The 20,149-nt window shown below is 41.2% G+C and overlaps 1 protein-coding gene across 1 annotated transcript in view; it reads right to left on the bottom strand.

Annotated features, from left to right (window-relative positions):
- Nucleotides 1-20,149, bottom strand: part of cfap54 (cilia and flagella associated protein 54) — a 343,797-nt gene that overhangs the window by 176,038 nt on the left and 147,610 nt on the right. The window contains exons 28-32 of the mRNA XM_033039312.1: nt 12,352-12,543; nt 8,131-8,197; nt 4,568-4,768; nt 1,375-1,461; nt 634-753 (exon numbers count right to left, since the gene is read on the bottom strand). Coding sequence (XP_032895203.1) covers nt 634-753; nt 1,375-1,461; nt 4,568-4,768; nt 8,131-8,197; nt 12,352-12,543 — 667 coding nt within the window. The remainder of the gene's footprint in view (nt 1-633; nt 754-1,374; nt 1,462-4,567; nt 4,769-8,130; nt 8,198-12,351; nt 12,544-20,149) is intronic.

The raw sequence follows: 20,149 nt of genomic DNA on the forward strand, positions 1-20,149 counted from the left end.
TGGGCAAGACACTTCACCCACCTTTGCCTGTGTGTGAATGTGTGTGAGTGATTGGTGGTGGTCGGAGGGGCCGTAGGCGCAGATTGGCTGCCACGCTTCCGTCAGTCTGCCCCAGGGCAGCTGTGGCTACAGAAGTAGCTTACCACCACCGAGTGTGACTGAGGAGTGAGTGAATAATGCGATGTAAAGCGCCTTGAGTATTAGAAAGGCGCTATATAAATCCCATCCATTATTATTATTATTATTACTTACCAGACTTTGTCCTAACCCTACATTCCTTCCAGCTTTCCTGCCCCCCCCCCCACCCCCCCCCCCCAAAACAGTCTAAAGAAGGGTCCCGACGTGAAATGTTGCCTCTCCATGTTCTCCAGAGATAACGCCTGAACTGCTGTTACTCCAGCACTACATATCACTCACCTTCTTTGCATTCAGCACATTCCCCACAGAATAGGATGAAAGAAACAGACTTCCAGCTTTCTTTGTTAATTACTTTTCTTTTTAGTTTTGAAGAGAACATAATTTCTCTCATGCCCCGAACACAATTTGTGTCACAGTGTTACCTCAAGAGAGAAGGTAAAGATAGAATCTTGCATACAATGAATGCAAGAAAATAGATGCAAAAGTGTTGCTTACCATGGGCTGTGAAGGTCTGAAACCTCCCAACAGTAAACATGGAATCTTTTCACCATTAATCATGATATGGTGTTCAGCAAAAGCTTCTGCGAAGAGTCCCAACTCCGTCAAAGCTCTCATCTGTTTCATTTGGCCAAAATAAAAATATGTATTCTGTGATGAATATATAAACAATTGTACAGTGTAGCTAAATCAAAGCAAATTCCAATTCACAATGTTTAGGAAAGCAAGAAGCCCTATCTTCTCCAAAAAAACAAATAGAGATGGTAAGCCATTAAATGAATCATTCACAAGTTCTATCATAACTTGTGATGGGAAATATAGATGCTTACAAAACGAATAATTCAACAAGGATTATTAATCCAGCCCAGAAAGCAATTTATTGACCAATCAATGAAAACCATTTTTGTTTAAAGATGGAGAAGCATTGGAAAAGTATTTTGCTTTGTTATTCTATAAGGTCTGCTATATTGTTGAAAACTAAGAAATAGTTTCCCAGCAGGTTGCTGAATGCTCACTCATTAATATATTTTCTTTGTACAGCATGATTTGTCAAATTAGACATATGAAGTTGAATGTAATAACTCTAGTGGAGATTCAATTGCCTCGTCTTAAGTCACTGTAATTTGAGTGGAAAATTCAGAGAAGCTATCCTATAGTTCTATGTGCTCTATATTTACACACTTTAAAGAGAATCTCACACAAAAATGCATGCTTCATAATGCAATGTTACTCACTCACCTTCAATATTCTTGCTTCAACGCTCTTCTGTACATCACGACAGATTGAAGTTATAACATATTGGTAGAGTGTGAACAGTGGTAAAGCCTGTCATACAAGAAACACATAATTAAAAGCAAGCTTCAAACTGAAGTAAGCATCGATTCTTTGTACACAATTGTTGGCTATTAATGGCTGCTTGAACCCATTACCTCCTCTTTGCAGTGGGAATTATTGGTTTTTATTTTGAATGTTTCTTTTGATTTACTGGTTTAGAATGACGGTATGTATTTTTGGAATTTATTTCATTTACTTATTTCACATATGCATTTAAAAAAGTTTACTTCATTTGCTTACCTGCAGATTAACAGATTCCCATAAAACTACCTCCAACCACTTCCCACTAAAGTGCCATGTGAGAAATCACAGGCATTTCTTGATCAAACATCTAAGAAAATACTGATACCCCATGAGCACAGGCAGCTCATAATGAAACTTTATTGACTTCAGGAAAATATGTTAATAAAACAGCTACTCTGTTGAGAGCCGACTGAGGGCAAATAATGACATGATGTGTAAAAAGAGATTCAAAGTCTTTCTTGGAACATCCCTGAAGAGTTTTCACATTGACAGAACTGGGACCATCAAGTATTGGATCATCCTATTTGGCACCAAAAAAAAGTGTTTGTGCAAATCAGGAAGCTAGAATGGAGGAAGCAAAGAAGAAATGAAAATTTAGAAAATTAAAAACCACTGATGTTACAACAGCCCATTTGGAGTATTGTGTACAGTTCTGGACTTAAGGAATGATATCGAGACTTTGAAGAGGATGCAGACAAGGTTCACCAGACTACTGATTGTTCCATGTAGAAGAGATTTACTGTAATGTTTCCTGGGAACTATTGTATAGATTTTAAATTATTGTACAGATTTACAAGCTGAGGGTTTTCTCCTTGAAACAGTGGAGACCACGAGAGATCTGACAGAGGCATTTAAACCCGTGAAGGATCCAGACAGAGTAGTTAGTAACTGTTCCCATTGATGAGACACCAAGAATGAGAAAATATATAACAAAGGAGATTGGCGAAATAATCTAGAGTGATGATTAGAAAGACGATTCTGCAGGGTTAGGGCGTGGAATACACTGCTTTTACTGGGGCTAACGGGCAGTTTCAATTATGCAATTCAAAAGGGAACTGTATAAGGACTGTGCGAGGATATGGGGAGGAGCAGGGAAATGGGACCAGCTGGATTGCTCTGACATACAACCAGCATGGATTCATTGGGACAAATATCTCCTTCCATGGTGTAACTTGCTGTTTCATTGAAACAACAGACATAGTTCCAGCTGTGCCATATTCTTATTATTTAGGTCAATGCTAAATTAATAAGATATATCTCAATAACAAAATCATTCTTGACAGAGTAACATTGAAAAAAGCAGGTCAGACGTGCCCAGAGACCCAAACGGAGGAGCAAGCAAAGGACTCATGATTGCAGATTCTACCTTAGATTGCAGATTCTACCTGACATCCCCCCGATGCAGGAGCTGAACGCCTCGACGCAGAGGGCCCGAACGCCGCCGGCTATGGGAATTTAGATCGTCCCGTCAATGGAGGCTCGAGGTCCACGACTGAGGAAGAACTAAGGGGAGGACTTGAACTTTATTTCGCCTTCCATCACAGTGAGGAATGTGTAGCAGTCACTGTGGTGGATGTTCTGTAAAAATGTGTTTTTGACTGATCTGCTACTTTTAATTGCATGACTGACCTGGCCAATGAAATTCCTCGTATGTTGCAAAACATACTTGGTGAATAAAGTGTGATTCTGATTCTGATTTTAAAATGTTGGCATAATTGTAGCAGGTAATGTCTATTAGTGATGGCAAACAGGTAAGTTACAGCAATGGAGATTTGGATCAATATGTTTAAGTGGGGTGAAAGAAAGATGCGGTTAGTTCAAAAAGGTTGAGAGAGAGAGAGTTTATCACAATACCATTCAGAAAACCAGTGCCATTGCTGTATCGCATCAGAGCAGAAATCTGATTGGAAAGATTGTAAGTGAAACAGTAGAGGTGTCTAGAGGGTCGGGGTAAGAAGTTTAGTGCACGGGGTAATAGAATCTGAGGAAGAATATTTTCACCCACAGGATAGGTGGACTCTGGCACACATAGCTGATGGAAAGACTCACACATTTAAGAAGTGAACAGATGAGCACTTGAATGATTAGGGTCCAAGCACTCGTAAATGAGATTAGTGTAAATATTTACTTGAGGGTCAACATGGTGGGCTGAAGAAACTGTTTCTCCACTACATGAATCAATGAAAGTTGGAATTGAAAGCCAACAAACTCAAGAGAGACTGAAGATGCTGAGTTTGTTTTCCTTGGACCAGAGGAAGCTGAGGGGAAACATGATAGAAGTCCACAAAATTATGAGGGGCAAACATAGGATGGCTTGTGAGACACTTATCTCCAATACAGGTCATATAAAGCCAGAGGCCTTAATTTAAGGTGACGAATTTTAAAAAAACAAGGAAAAAAAAATTGGAGGATGATGCATTCCTAATGCATCTAGAGGTGGGATATAATCTTGAAAAGGTCTGAGCTCAGGGCTCAGACTTGAGATAATATTCATAGAACTTTAGTCCAAAGCACTAGAGAGAAATGCCAGATATGACTAAACCCAAGGTTTCTTAATGTCAAGAGGTTCATGAACTATTTGCAGGATTTGTTGGAGGTGGGGATGGTAGAATAAAAAGGTGGTTTTCAGCAGAGAAGAAAACGCCTAGAAGTTATCTTTAAAATCCTGGATGATCCTTAAAGACTGGAATGACGAGAAAGACTCCAAAATAAAATGAAGTCCAGCAGATCCAATAGTTAAACATGTTATGGACCAAAGATGTCCAAATCTGCAATTTTTGAACGAGAATATATCAGTCACTTTTTGCAGTACCTGTCCATAAGTGGTATAAAGATAAGGGAGAGTGAAGAAGAAATTTATCAACTTAGATAACAATAAATGCATTTTTATTTGCATTTTGCAGGTTTCAAAAGCATACAATATTGCTATCGAGCGATGACTTAAAAAAAATTATCATGCATAATTAAGAAAACAAATACTCAATTTTTCCAGAACGTTAATTGTTAAGTAACTTTTGAAAGGTTTCAATACAGTGAAAAGAACGGCGAATTTTAATTAAAATATTTTTCGTACCAATAGGTTTTGCTTTGCAGCATGTAGTTCGTGGAGCAGGAAGTTCATACTTCCCACCATTGTCCGTATATCAGCTCTGAAACGGTCTGAGAAAAGGTCGATCCCAGGAATGAGCTCAACAACGTCACAATCAAAGCCAATTTCATATGATGCATATTCACAGTCACTTCTTGGGTGTGGAAGAGTAGTTCTGAGCAGGCCCTGGAATGATATATTTATATGTTGTTGATCCCTTTTTGCAATACTGACTGTCTGCATTACATTTCTTCTCACAATGTTTTGCCTGGATGGCAGAACCATGCAAATGGAAGAGAGACTTTAGAGGTCTGGAGATATAGTGTGCCAACAGGCCCTTTGGCCCACCTGGATCCATGCTGACCAGCGGTAACCCTGTACACTAGCACTATCCTGCACAATTAGGGATAATTTACAATTTTCACAAGGAAAACGTACAAACTTCGTACAGTTAGCATCCATAGTCAGGATTGAACTCGGGCCTCTGATGCTGTAAGGCAGTAATTCTACTGTTGCACCATTGTGCTATCCTTACCATCAGAGATCCACACCACCCAGGCCATGCACTCATTTCACTCCTGCCAATGGCAAGAAGGTACAGGAGCCTGAAAAATGTAACGTTCAGGTTCAGGAACAGCTTCTTGCCTACAGCCATTTCAGGTTATTAAACACTACAACCTCAAACAAGCTCTGAACTACAATAGACTATTTGTTTTTTTGTGTGTACATATGTGTCTATATATATATATATATATATATATGTGTATGTGTGTTTGTGAGTATGAGTACATTGGACTTTTTTTCCCTCTTTTTTTTCTCTCTCATTTATTATATTGTTTACAGTGTACTATGTTTACATATTCTGTTGTGCTGCAACAAGTAAGAATTTCATAGTACTATCTACGACATACGCCAATAAAACACTCTTGACTCTCTCTCTCTCTCTTGATTCTTATGGGTGCCCTTTTGAGGATGAGGGAGTCACAGTGGAAGCAATTCATTTGAAGTGCTGACAAAGGAGGAGAGGGGAATGTATCAAGGGGATAGTAATTGCAAAGAATGATCAGTTGAATCAGGAGGCTGCAGAGCTCTATTCTTGTTCTGTCCGAGAAGAGAAAGGGCACAAGCACAGGCGCATGAAATAGATGAGATGCAGCCAATTATTCTGACCACAGTTCAGAAAGAAGGAAGTCGTTTCAGATATATCTCTGCAGAATGTTTGACCACTGGAGCAAACACAAAGTAGATTTTGGAACTGAAAGATGGAATAAATTCCTTACAGGAGGCAAGATGGAAGGAAGTATTGGGATTAAAATCTATCTCCCATTTCTCAGCACATGTCAACAAAACAGGGCAGCACAATGGTGTAGCTGCCTTCCAGCGCCAGACACCCGGGTTCGATCCTGATTATGGGTGCTGTCTGTACGGTGTTGTGTACATTGTCCTGTGACTGCATGGGCTTTCTCCAGGTGCTCCGGTTTCCTCTCACATTCCAAAGACATGCAGGTTTGTAGGTTAATTGGCCTCTGTAAATTGTCCCGAGTGTGTGTGATAGAACCATTGCATGGGTGGTCGTTGGTTGGCGTGCACTCAGTGGGCCTAAGGGCCTGTTTTCATAATGCATCTTTAAATTAAATTAAATGTCAATATTGCCTTATGGCCTATGACCGCCCTTCATACGATCAACAACCCCACCATCTTTCATCTGCAATCATTCTTCCTTAAGGGCCTGTCCCATTTAGCCATCATTTGCGCGTAATTTACGCTACATCATTTACGCGTCACGTCGTGCGCGTCGTGACACGCATGTGATGCGCGCATGGTGCGCATTACGCACGCATGGTGCGCGATGACATAGGCAGTGACGCGCTGCTGCGCGCGGCATCGCAGGATTTTGTGATGTGCAAAATCTTCGCGCGCCATCTGTGTGACGCGCAAATGACGGCCAAGTGGGACAGGCCCTTTACTGATGTCCTTCTACATGTACATCCAAATCGTTCATATACATTAAAAACTCTTTCTGAGTCCCAATACTGATCTCTTTCAAACACAGAAACAATGCCATAACCTCACTTGCTTACTCGTACTGACAAGCAGGTTTCGGATCTAATGTACGAATTTTTCCTGAATCCCATGGAGCCTAACCTTTTGGACCAGTCTATCATGTGGGACCTTGTTAAAAGCTTAGGATAAATCTCAACCAGCCCTGAGGATTTATTCACATTTTAGACACCAGTAAGACATCAAGTACCTCCTCTTATGTACACAAAAATGCTGGAGAAACCCTTCTTCAGACGGTCTGAAGAAGGGTTTCGCCCCGAAATTGCCTATTTCCTTCGCTCCATAGATGCTGCTGCACCCGCTGAGTTTCTCCAGCATTTTTGTGTACCTTCGATTTTCCAGCATCTGCAGTTCCTTCTTAAACAAGTACCTCCTCTTTATCTGTGGAAGCTTGCACTAGACTTTCGCCTCTTTCGCTGAATCCTCCAGTTACAAAGTCCATTTCCTTTGCAAATACTGATGAAAAACTGTCACTTGGAAAGTCACCTGTACCTTTTAGCTCCAAGTACAGATTGTCCCCTTGTCCATTACGGGACCTACTCTTTCCCAAGTTATTCTTTTGCCCTTAATATACATTAAGCACCTCTGGATTTACCACAAAAATCTAGAGTAACTCCGTGGGTCAGGCAGCACCTCTGGAGAAAAGGAATAGGATTAGAATTGCTCCTTCTTTTGTTGGTTTATCTTCATACTGTGCGAAAAAGTTGATGGATATACACCTAAGCTTTTTACACTTGCAATCCTAGTTAGTGTTCAGTAACTTTAAATCCCCAAGGGTAACAATCTTACCACTAATATATCTCCCTGCTAGTTGCTGACATATCTGTCCCTGTATCTCCTGTTGATTGCTGCAGCACGATGGCGCAGCGGTAGAGTTACTGACTTACAGCGCCAGAGACCCGGGTTCGATCCTGGCTACGGGTGCTGTCTGTACGTTGTTCGTACGTTCTCCCCGTGACCTGCGTGGGTTTTCTCCATTATCTTCAGTTTCCTCCCGCACTCCAAAGACATACAGGTTTGTAGGTTAATTGGCTTGGTAAAATTGTATAAATGTAAAATTATCTCTAATACGTGCAGGGTAGTGCTAATTTGCGAGGTTTGCTGGTCGGTACAGACTTGGTAGGCCGAGGGGCCTGTTTCTGCGCTGTATCTCTCAACTAAACTAAAGGTTTGTAATACGCCCTTTTGTTTTCTTCCTAATCTCTACTGATATGACCTAATTTGAGGAGCTCTCTAAGATATCTTTCCCGACTACTGAGGTAATGCATGTCTTGACCAACAGTTCAATGCCATCTCCCTTTTATATTCTACTCCTCACCCCCCAACGTCCAGCACATCTCACTTGAGATGTCTACACTAGGACACTTGGATGCCAGTTCTTCCCTACTGTCACAAGCTCCCTCAGTGATGGCAACAACAGTGTCATCCCACATGCACTGTGCGTAGAAAATAGGTTATTTTTTAGGGGCATATAATCATGAATATACCTTAAAGAAAAAGCTTGATAAGATGCAGCAATCAGTTCTGAATTTGAAGTCCGAGAATGTAATAAATCTAAATCACAAGAATAGAGCATTATTAAACAAAAGACAGCCTTATGGTGAAGCATTCATAACAAAGTGAAATACTAATAACAGTTAATTGACACAAAAATAGTGTCTATCTTCGATTTAAACCAGCATCTGCAGTTCCTTCCTACTAATAACAGTTCTCTGCTTATGGCACATCAGAAAAAGGAGGTAGGAGGAAATGAGCTTAGATTGCATGTTTATTAACGACATTAATTATTTTAACTTAATCAACCAGTGGTTTCAAAGGAGTCAATGCAAGAAAAAAATTAAATTGAACAGATAAAAAAGGAAAAGAAAGGAATGAACTATTGTCCTGTAAGCCTAGCATTGGTAGTTGAGACAATGCTTGACTAAATACAAGGCACCAATAAATATTAATATGTTTCAGCAATCAAAGCAGATTATCTCAAGGCTTTCAATAAGTTTCCTCATAGGTTAACAATGTTGGAACACATGGAACCAGGTGCTACACTTGCATGGATTGAGAGTTGGTTAACAGATAGAAAACACAGAATAGAAATAAATGGGTTTCTATAGATTGGGACTAAATGGCACATTTCAAAAGTTTGCTGAATACATAAAATTAAATAGAAATCAGGTGGAGATGGGAATGCAAAGAGGCTGTAATGGAATAGATTCAATTTCAGCGTATACAATCAGAGTTGCCAATGGGAAATTTGCAGCAACTTGCTGCATTATTTTACTATTTTGCAAGAAATAAAGCTTCCTATGTCCATTTGCTGCAATACCTGAACATAACTCAGGCTTAGACTCATAGAGTGTACACCACTGAAACAGGGTTTTCGACCCATTATATCCATACTAGCCATCATACCTATTTGTAATAATTCAATCTACCTATATTAATTCCATCTCGATGCTCTGATCAAGTAACTGTACAGAGTTTGACTCTGCTATTGTGGGTTGCACAGTGTTTCCACTTTGAAGGAAATTACCTGCCATTTTAAGGAAATTGAATAATTTCGGGAAATTGCAGGAAATTTCCGCATCCGGCCTGCAAAGGGGTGTAAAGGTAATACACACAGCACTGTTTGGCGTTTAAAGGTTTAAACAGAGCACTGTCAGTTTAACGCATGGGAATTTAAACAAAGAGCTGTTGGCTGCAGCGCTATGGGTTCTGAATATAGCACAACCGGCTGCATCGCTATGGGGTTTAAAATAGGCACTATGGCCACAGCACTATGGGTCACAGACTGTTCAGGAAAATTCTCGTATAACAATGAGTCTTTGGAATTCTCTTTCTCAGTGGAAGTAGAATGGGATCAGTGTTGGATGAGTGTAAATGGGTTCTTCATGATCAATGGAGGCTCAGTGTGCTAAAGGTCCTATTTCCAAGCTGTACGATTCTATAACTTAATCTCTCCTCGGAGTGGCATGGTGGCGCAGAGGTATAGTTGCTGCCTTACGGCGCCAGAGACCTGGGTTCTATCCTGTCCCCTGTCTCCATCAATGGTGTAGTTTACCAGGGAGTACAAATACCTTGGAGTGTACCTGGACAGTAAACTGGACTGGTCCAGGAATGCTGAGGCCCTGTACAAGTAGGGACAGAGCCAGCTGTAGTAAGATGCTGCCATCTTCTTTGGTGCTGGGGCAGCAGGGCGAAGGCTGCGGATGCCAATAGGATAAACAAACTCATCAGGAAGGCTGGCTCCGCCCTGGGGGCGGAGTTGGATTCATGGGAGGTGGGCTTGGAGGGGAGGATGCTCCTCAAACTGCGGAACATCCTGGACAATACAGCTCACCCCCTCCATGACACACTGGTCAACCTGATGAGTACCTTCAGCAACAGTCTGGTTCCACCAAGAAACAGCACAGAACGCCACAGGAGATCCTTCTTCCCTGTGGCTATCAAACTCTACAACTCCTCCCCCTTCTGTTATGGGGTAGACGGAGACTGACTACACCCCCCCCCCCCCCGCCCCCGCCCCTCCCCAACATTTGCCTTTCTATTCGTCACTTTAATTTAATGTTTCATTTATTTTGTGTTTTATGACTGTTGGCAGAACAATTTCCCTCCAAGGATAAATAAAGTTCTATCGTATCGCAGAGGCCTCTTAAATTCCTGTCTCCATCACCTCCTGTAGGCTCATGCCAGGTACCAACTACTTGGTACACAAGTTTTATCCTTAAACTCCTCTGTAATCTTTCTCCCACTCACCTTAAATGGTCACCTCTTGTTTTAGACAGGCATGTAATAGTAAACAGACTTTGGCTGTCTACCCTATCTAAACTTCTCATAATTATAAATACAGATTATGCTATGGGGAGGTTGTGTTCCTAGAAAACTGTCCATATCCCAATTTACCATAATGCAAGCTGCTTTTTAACCATTTAACCGCTCGTACCAAGTGGAGATGTGTTCCTGCAAAATATATTTTCTCTCATATCAAATAATCTTATTGGAGATGGCGGAGTAACCCATCACTGTTATTAAATAGCTGGAGCTAACAGTAAACTCAGTGACTGGACAAGGTTTGTCGATTAGGGAGGGTTTAAGATGTGTGAATATCTAGAAATGGGAAGTGATTGGGGGACCAGGGTTCATGGGAGAATATGGTGCAGAAGGAATTCAGCGCTAATGGGTAAAGCAAGGTGACAGTGAAAATGTAGGTCGAGGGAAATGTAGGTCAAGAAACCAGCATTTACTCATAAAAACATTATTTCCCCATGGATAAAATCATGCTGACTCTCCCTTATCAGTCCTTGAATACAACACAAAGAGCTGGAGTAACTCAGCGGGTCAGGCAGCATCTCTGGATGGAATGAACAAATAATGTTTTGGGTCGCGACTCGAAATGCCAGTTGTCCGTATCCTCCAGAGATGCTGCCTGACTGCCAAGTTATTCTAGAACTTTGTATTTTATTCGATACTTGAGCAGTTCCCCAAGTCTCTTATCGATCCTTACCAGTAAAAGCAAATAAATCCTGTATCTCAGAATCCCTTCCGATAACTTTACCACCTGTGATATAAGGCTCGGCAACTTATACCCTAAGTGAAAAGTGTTAGGGTATTGTAATGGCTCAGCTGGTAGAGCTGCTGCCACAAAACTCTAGCTAAAAAGTTAAAAAGTTTGTTTTCCTTGTGACTCTGTGGATGTCCTTCAATTGTCACCCACATTCCAAGGACGTGGGTTGATAAGTTAATTGGTCACTGTAAATTGACCTTGGTGTATAAGGCAAGTGGCAGATACCGGGGGATGTTGATAGGAATGTGGGGAGACTAAAATGGGATCTGTGTTGGATGAGTGTAAATGGGTTCTTCATGATCAATGGAGGCTCAGTGTGCTAAAGGTCCTATTTCCAAGCTGTACGATTCTATAACTTAATCTCTCCTCGGAGTGGCATGGTGGCGCAGAGGTATAGTTGCTGCCTTACGGCGCCAGAGACCTGGGTTCTATCCTGACTACGGGTGCTGTCTGTACTGAGTTTGTACATTCTCCCAGAGACCTGCGTGGGTTTTCTCCGGAATCTCCGGTTTCCTCCCACACCGCAATGACATAGAGGTTTGTAGGTTAATTGGCTTGGTATAATTGTAAATTGTGCCCAGAGTGTTTAGGGTAGTTTAAGTGGGTGGGGATCGCTGCTTCTTCTTCTACTTCTTCTTCTTCTTGGGTATGGCGTGCACAGCCTAAAGTTGTAGGACAACTTGTTCTATTTGATCTTATTTGATTGTGCACGCTGGGTTCATTGCATTCGTCCAAACAGGGCAGACCACGTGAAGGTTGCAATCTCCTTCGCTGGTCAGCATGGACTTGGTGAGTCGAAGGGCCTGTTTCCACGTTATATCTCTAAACTAAACTAAACAAACTCTATGACATCATTTTTTTTCACCAAAATATATTACAGTGGAATCCAGTCACGTATAATCTGTGTGGCAATTTATAAATTTAATCCTGACAATCATAACATGTAAAAACTTTTTTTCGCTAAACCTACCTGATCTCCCGGTTGCTACTAACTCCCCCTCCCATTCCCACGCTGACCATTTTGTCCTGGGCCTTCTCCATTATCAGACTGAGGCCCAGCGCAAATTGCAGGAACATCCTTCCTACACAAAAAAAGTTACTTTTTGCTTATTACGGAATAATGTAATATGTGCTGGTTTGTCATACTTACTGAGCTATTTTTGCAGACAAGATTCCAGCCAGCACACAACCCCAGATACCAGCTCGCTGTAGCAGGGTTTCACTGAAATCTTTTGAATGTTTAAATGAAATGCCGCTACTTTCCATGTCTTGCCAGTTATTGATAAAGTCGGTCACATTTACAATTGCATCAATTGCTTGCGACCAGCATTTAAAAGCATTCCTGAAAAATATATTTTTTTCTATTATAGGTAAGTAATAATCTCATAAATATTAGCATTCAAATCCTTGCACACAGTAATGCCAGCTGGTCTCCAGGATACCGCTCCTGCTGACAAAGAAATGTTTGTTGTCCGCACAATTCTCGGATTCCCAGTACCCTTGCTGATGTGAGTTCCAACTAACCTCTTCCGGCCCATATCCTGCTTGTTCCTTGTATTTGCAAATATCACTTCTTTGTCAGTTGTTAGCAATAGACTTGAAAATTACCTGGGAAATTAAGCCCTGAGCGAACAACGGAAGGATAGAGAGAAAAAAAGTTGAGGAATGGGACAGACACAGAAACATACAAACTAGAGTAACAATCAAAGGGGGCGAACAATCTGAGCGAGGGAGGGAGAAAGGAGTATTCACAATGGAGGAAGAGATGTGAGCTACAAAATAATGGTGGAGGGAAGGAGGGATAGAGGGGAAGCCACGCAAACTAGTGAAAGTGCAAGGCAAAGAGTGAGGAAGAGGGAGGGCACTATTAAAAAGGGAAAGAAGTAAAGACACAAGAGAGGAACATATAGGTGGAGTGCAAGGAGGAAGAATGAGAGTGGCAAACTCAGAATGGAATTGGGAAAGACTGTTACTGGGAGAAGACCACAGGACAGATGGATAAAAACAGAAATAACCATCTAAATATACTTGAAAAGCAATAAACTCCAAATGATGGGCAACTGAAATAAAATCAGAGAAACCTAGAATACTCAACAGGTGAACCTTTCAGGTTCATGATCTTTTATATGTTTCTCTCTCCACAGAAGATGCACAACTTGCTAAATATTTGCATAATTTTCTGTTTTTAAACCAGATGTACTTCACACTTAATGTTAAGTGAGTATATTTTGATTGGCAGCTTTGATCCTGCAGTTAAATCTCAGCCGCAGTTGGGGGGGGGGGGCGCTAGTGAGCAACGCATGGAGTAGACGTGCTTCCAGAGGCTCCTCCGTGCCAGTCTTTATATTTGGTATTTTTATAGTCTCACATTTTTTTTCACCTGCCTCGGGAACTTTCCTGACACAGTAGGGGTCCGGCTAACTGATTTTTTGGGACGTCATGCCTCACAAGAAGTCTAAAGACACCGAGTCGCTCCGACTAGCTTCAGCTAATATCAATGCTAGCAATGCTAGCGGCAGCTCCCCCAGTCGAGCTCCGGGTCAAGTTACAGGTGGTGACGACGTCGATGATCTGCCGCTGATCTGGGAGAAGGCCTCCGATAAGATGCTCAAACACATTAATCTCAGGTTTGATAAATTGGAGCAGAATCTTCAGGCAGTACAAATATCCCAAAAGGAACTGTTGGAGAAGGTAGAGTTTATCGAGGAGCAGGTGCAGGAGCAGGAAAGCCGTATTAGCTTCCTGGAAAAGTCATTCTCCGGCCTGAAGGATGAGAACAGCGTACTCAAGCTCAAGGTGGAGGACCTCGAGGGTCGGGTCACGCCGCAATAATATTAAAATTATCGGCATACCTGAGCTAGAGGAAGGGGGTAAACCGACGGAATTCATCGAGGCTCTGATACCGAAACTTATTGGAGATGACAACTTCCAGTCCAAGGTGATTATCGACCGGGTACACCGGATCCTGCGACCGCCACCCCCGGAGGGAGCCAGGCCCCGCGCCATTATCGCACGGGTCCATTTTTATCGGGAGAAGGAGCTTATACTGCGACTCCGGAGGGCGCGAGAGCTGGTGTATGAAGGCAATAAGGTGCTTATCTTCCCGGACTACACACCAGATGTGATGCGGCAACGACGGGAATTCAGCGATGTGTTGGGCGAGCTGCGGGTGCTCAAGGTGGAGCATAGTCTCCTCTTTCCAGCAAAGCTCCGCATCAAACACAAGGGCCGCGTCAAGGTTTTCACTACACCGGGTGAGGAAACGTCATTTCTGAACACTGAGTTAAAAGACATATCTTAAAAACTTTGACGCCACTCTGAGTGTTCAGAGGGTTGATTATGTTTCAACGTGACTTTTTGTAGTTCAGAGAATTCAATTGGCCTGTATGAGACTGTCAATTTATGTTGTTTTATTTAATTCAGCCGTGGCTGGCGGCGGAGCTTCTTGTAGCTTTATTCAGCTAGCTACTTTTTTTATTCTTTTTTTGTTTTTTGTTTTTGGAGGTACTCACCTCGCATGCGTTTAGCGGTCCCAGGCTTAGAGGGACACCCGTGCTTCGTTTGGGGAGGTACTCTGTGGGTGGGTAGGGAATTTGTTTAGGGGGTTGTGTGAGTGTGGTGTTTTGCACCGCAATGTGTGGTGTTTATGTGTTTTTTATTGTCTTTTGTGTTTTTTTGGAGGAATGCCAGATTGTCTTTGTCTCAGGGATAATGTCAGTACCTGACAGTACTGCACATAGCAGCATTAATAACAATTTAACTTTAGTCTCATGGAATGTGAAGGGTCTTGGTCATGTAATTAAAAGGGGTCACGTTTTCTCACATCTCAAATTATTGAAGTCGGATATAATTTTTATACAAGAAATGTACATCGGGGTAAACGAACAGGGTAGACTGAAAGTAAACTGGATTTCTCAGGTTTTCCAAGCGCCTTTTACTCGTAAGGCCAGAGGGGTTGCTATTCTTTTTCGTAAAAGTATTACATTTCGCCTTGAATCTATGATAGCAGACCCTTATGGCAGATACTTATTGATTTCAGGTCACATAAATGCACTTCCAATAACTATGCTTAATATCTATGCCCCAAATGTTGATAATCCTGATTTTCTTCGTACAATTTTTGATATGATACCATCCTCTAGCCCTAATGTCATTATTGGAGGTGACTTCAATTGTTATTTAGACCCAATCTTGGACAGACTCTCAACAAAACCGGCTCCTACCATAGCCTCAGTGCAAACTTTAAATGATTTAACTAAGACTAGGAACATGGTTGACATTTGGCAATTGCAACATCCTACTAACAGAGATTTCTCTTTCTATTCTCATGTCCACAAATCCTACACCAGGATTGACTATTTTTTGATTTTGTCTGAATTACTGTCCAGTATAACAAATTCCACCTATCATAATATTTTGATTTCTGACCATAGTCCGGTGTCACTTCAATTTAAAGATATTCTGTCCAAACAAAAGTATAACTGGCACTTCAACCCTTCTTCTTAATGATCACTCTTTTATTGACCAAGTGACTGCATGTATAGATGAGTTTCTTACCACAAATGATAATGGGGAAGTCTCTGATTCCACTTTATGGGAGGCCTTTAAGGTTGTGATGAGAGGCCATATTATTTCATTTGAATCATATACAAAAAGAGAACTTAATCGTCGCCTTAGGGATATTGATAAGATGTTTCCAGTGCTTGAAGAGACGTATAGATCCTCTCTCTTACAGTCTGACTACAATAAGATCTTAAAACTAAAATATGAATATAATACTATCCTCAATAAACGTCTTAGCAGCCAATTACTAAAGCTCAAACAGAAATACTTTGAACTCGGTGATAAACCAGAGAAATTATTAGCAAGTCAACTTAGAGGTGAGCAAGCTAATCGTGCCATTCATAGGATTAAATTAAAATCAGGTATACTGGTTACTGACCCGAAGCATATAAATGCTTGCTTCAGGGACTTTTATAAAGAACTTTATTCCAGTAAAGTAAAGCCCACTGAAACAGATTTTTGTAATTTTTTCACTAACCTAAATATTCCACAACTTGATGGAGCATCTAGAGATGACATTGACACTCAGATTTCTGTAGATGACCTTCTGGAAGCTATCCGAGCATTTCCCTCTGGAAAAGCAGCAGGCCCAGATGGCTTCGGCTGCGAATTCTATAAGGCGTTTCATGGAAAAATAGTTCCTCTCATGTTAAGAATGGTGAATGATTCAGTGAAAAGCAAGAGGCTCCCCAGCTCACTCTATGAAGCTAATGTTTGCTTGCTCCTAAAAAAGGGAAAAGCAGAGACTGACCCTGCAAGTTACAGACCAATCGCTCTTCTGAACTGTGACCAGAAGATGATAACTGAAGTCCTGGCCACAAAATTGGGTAAGCATATCTCAAAAATTGTACATCCTGATCAGACTGGATTTATACCGGGTAGATTCTCATTTAGTAATGTTCGTCTGCTGTTAAATACATTATATTCAGTTCATGACAAGGATACGCAAGCTGCCATCCTATCTCTCGATGCTCAGAAGGCTTTCGATCAGATCGAATGGCCCTATATGCTAGAGACGTTAAAACAGTTTTGGTTCGGGATGAATTTTATAGAGTGGATTAAAATAATTTATTCAAATCCAGTGTCTTCTATTCTGACTAACACAGAAAAATCCCAACCTTTTGACTTGCAGCGCGGTGTGAGACAGGGTGATCCCCTTTCTCCCCTGCTGTTTGATATCGCTTTAGAACCTCTTGCAATAGGAATCAGGGGTCACCCGGGTATCCATGGTGTAACGTTTGGTAATGTTGAAAGGCTTGTGAATTTATATGCGGATGATAATTAATTTGTTTATCTGATCCGGTAGTGTCAGTTCCCAACCTTCTGAACTACATTAAGTCATTTAGTAAACTGTCAGGATATACAATTAACTGGGATAAAAGTGAATTCATGCCCTTAACGAATAATTTGAGCCCTGCTTTCTTGAAATCTTTGCCATTTAAATTGGTTACCACCCACTTTACCTATCTTGGACTGAAGATTTCCAGAAACCCCAAACTTCTACTTAAATTGAATTTTTTGGACATGGTAGACAAATTAAAAGCTAGCATTAGGTGCTGGAAGCTGCTTCCCCTCTCAATGATTGGCCGCATCAATGCTATTAAAATGGTTGCACTTCCAAGATTTTTGTATCTTTTCCAAAACCGTCCTGTCTACTTACCTTTATCTTTTTTCAAACAACTGGATTCGGTTATACTCTCATTTGTCTGGGCAGACAAACCCCCTCGCATTGCTAAAGCCCACCTACAGAAAAATGTGGGCAGGGGTGGCCTCGGCCTTCCGGTACTGAAACATTACTACTGGGCTGCTAATGCGAGGGCTCTCACTTTCTGGCAGTGGGGCTTTCCTGGTGATTCCCCACTCTGGCTAAAAATTGAATCCATGTTTGTTTCAGAGACCTTTCTCCCAGTGTTGCTCTTTTTCGGAGCACAGGTTCCCTACAAATTAGTTGGTCATAACTTCATTCTCAGAAACTCCATAAGGATTCTGAATCAAATAAAAACATTATTTAGATTGGTAAATATCTCAGTGTACACCCCTATAGTTCAAACCGGCTCTGATGGATAGAGTGTTTCTGGACTGGAGGGGGAAGGGGCTGTGTTGTATTGATGATCTCTACATAGATAATAAATTTGCCTCATTTATTCAGCTCCGAACTAAATATCGCCTTCCTCAACAACACTTCTATCGCTACCTGCAAGTCAGGCATTTTGTACGGGAGCGTATCCCAGAATTCATAGTCAAACCAAAAAATCACATTCTTTATGATCTACTTCTCTCACAGCCTGACTCGAAACACTTGATCTCCCGCTTTGTCACTGCCTTTACGACACCAGCTGAAGCCGGTCATCTCAGGGAGGCCTGGGCTGCAGAATTGGGCACTCCTGTGTCAAATGAACTGTGGGAGGAAGGTTTGTCCGGTATACAGAGCTGCTCTATTAGTTCTAGATACAGATTAATTCAATTTAAAGTCTTGCATAGACTACATTATTCTAAAACCAAACTTAACAAGATTTTTGAATTGGTTTCCTCCATGTGTGACAGATGTGGTACTGCAGAAAGATCACTATCACATTTATTCTGGCACTGTCCAGTATTAAGTAATTTCTGGAGTGACATATTTAACTGTCTTTCCAAACAATGTCGAATAAATATTCCGCCTGATTGTAATCTGGCTATTTTTGGTTGCTCTGACAATACAAGGGCCCTTCCTTCCCATCAGAAGCAGATTCTTAGAGCAGGTATGGTTGCAGCTAAAAAAATAATATTACTGAATTGGAAGTCCCCACTCTCCCCATGTTTTAAGAGGTGGCTCAACGAAATGCTTTCTATTGCTAAGATGGAACAGATTCGTTTTAACAAAGGGAATTTACAAAATTATTTCTTGAAGGTGTGGAAACCATTTTTGATTTTGCTTGAAGAGGCATAACTGTCTGATCTGTTTATTTTGCTGCTGTGCTATGTCTTTAATCTGAGCGAACTTTGATCTTGCACTCTGATTGATATTCTGGCTGCCCCCCACTCATTTTTTTTTCTTTTTTTTTCCCCCTTTAATTGGTGTTTTTTGTTTTCTGTCCATTGTGTGTGTGTTATGATAAAATTTGGAAAAAATGAAGCTGTACAATAATTGTATAATGGTAGATGCCGAGCGATTTATTCTTGTACAATTGCTTCTAATAAAAAATAAATAAATAAATAAATAAATAAAAATCTCAGCCGCAGTTAGGAAGACCAATGTTAGACATTGTATACTTGGACTCAGTCATCTTGGATTAGGAAACAAAAATTCCCACTGATTTATCACCTCACCCCTCCAAGAGGAGAAAATATGGCACATTTTAGTTGTGGCAAATGTAGCAAAATAGTTACATAAGCTCAACAATGTGGGGAAATAAAGCTTGGATATTTCAGTCCATTTTTGTAGCATGTACAATGGGTTGCCAAACCTCCCAGAATGTCCAAGAATTTGTGAGAGATACAGTGGTTCAACCATGTAACACTGTTGCCTCAAAGCTCCAGAGCTATCTTTTCAATGGTGACCTCCAGTGACGTGTGGTGTTTTCATATTCCCCCTGTGACCAAATGGGCTTCCCCCTGGTGCTCCAGTTTCTTCCAACATCCCGAAGGCATGTAGGCTGGTGGGTTAGTTTACAATTCTAAATTGTCGTAGGTAGGTGCAGTGGGACTCATAGTGGAGTTAAAGAGTCAGAGAGTCACATAACATGGAAACAGGCCCTTCAGCCCAACTTGCCAATGCTGACCAACATCCCCCACTTCATTCGACTCACCTGCGTTGCCCCATAACCCCCTGAACCTATCCTATCCATGTACCTGTCTAAATGTCTCTTAAGCAATATGATGATATATGCCTCAACTACCTCCTCCGGCAGCTTGTTCCATACACCCTCCACCCATTGTGTAAAAAAAGTCACCCTTCAATTTTCAATTAAATCATTCCCTATCAACTTAAACCTGTTCTCTTGTTCTCGATTCCCATCATCTATTCCTCTCATGATCTTGTACACCTCATCTTCTGGTGGAATAAAATCCTAGCCTGTTCCACCTTTAGCTCAGGCCCTTGAGTCCTGGCAACATCCTCATATATCTTCTCTGCACCCATTCCAGCTTGGATGACCAAAACTGAACACAATACTCGAAATATGGCCTCAGCAATGCCGAATACAACTGTAACATGACCTACCAACCTCTATACTCAATATTCTGATTGATGGAGGCCAATATGCCAAAAGTCTTCTTAACCACTATATTGTATTGTATTGTTGTATTGTATTCAAATTTATTGTCATTGTCTCAGTTAGAGACAACAAAATGAATTTCCCTTACAGGCAGTATCATTAAAATAAATAAATAATAAATAGTAAAAC

Source organism: Amblyraja radiata, chromosome 21 (genome assembly GCF_010909765.2).
Source record: "Amblyraja radiata isolate CabotCenter1 chromosome 21, sAmbRad1.1.pri, whole genome shotgun sequence".
In the NCBI taxonomy this organism is placed as follows: Eukaryota; Metazoa; Chordata; class Chondrichthyes; order Rajiformes; family Rajidae; genus Amblyraja; species Amblyraja radiata.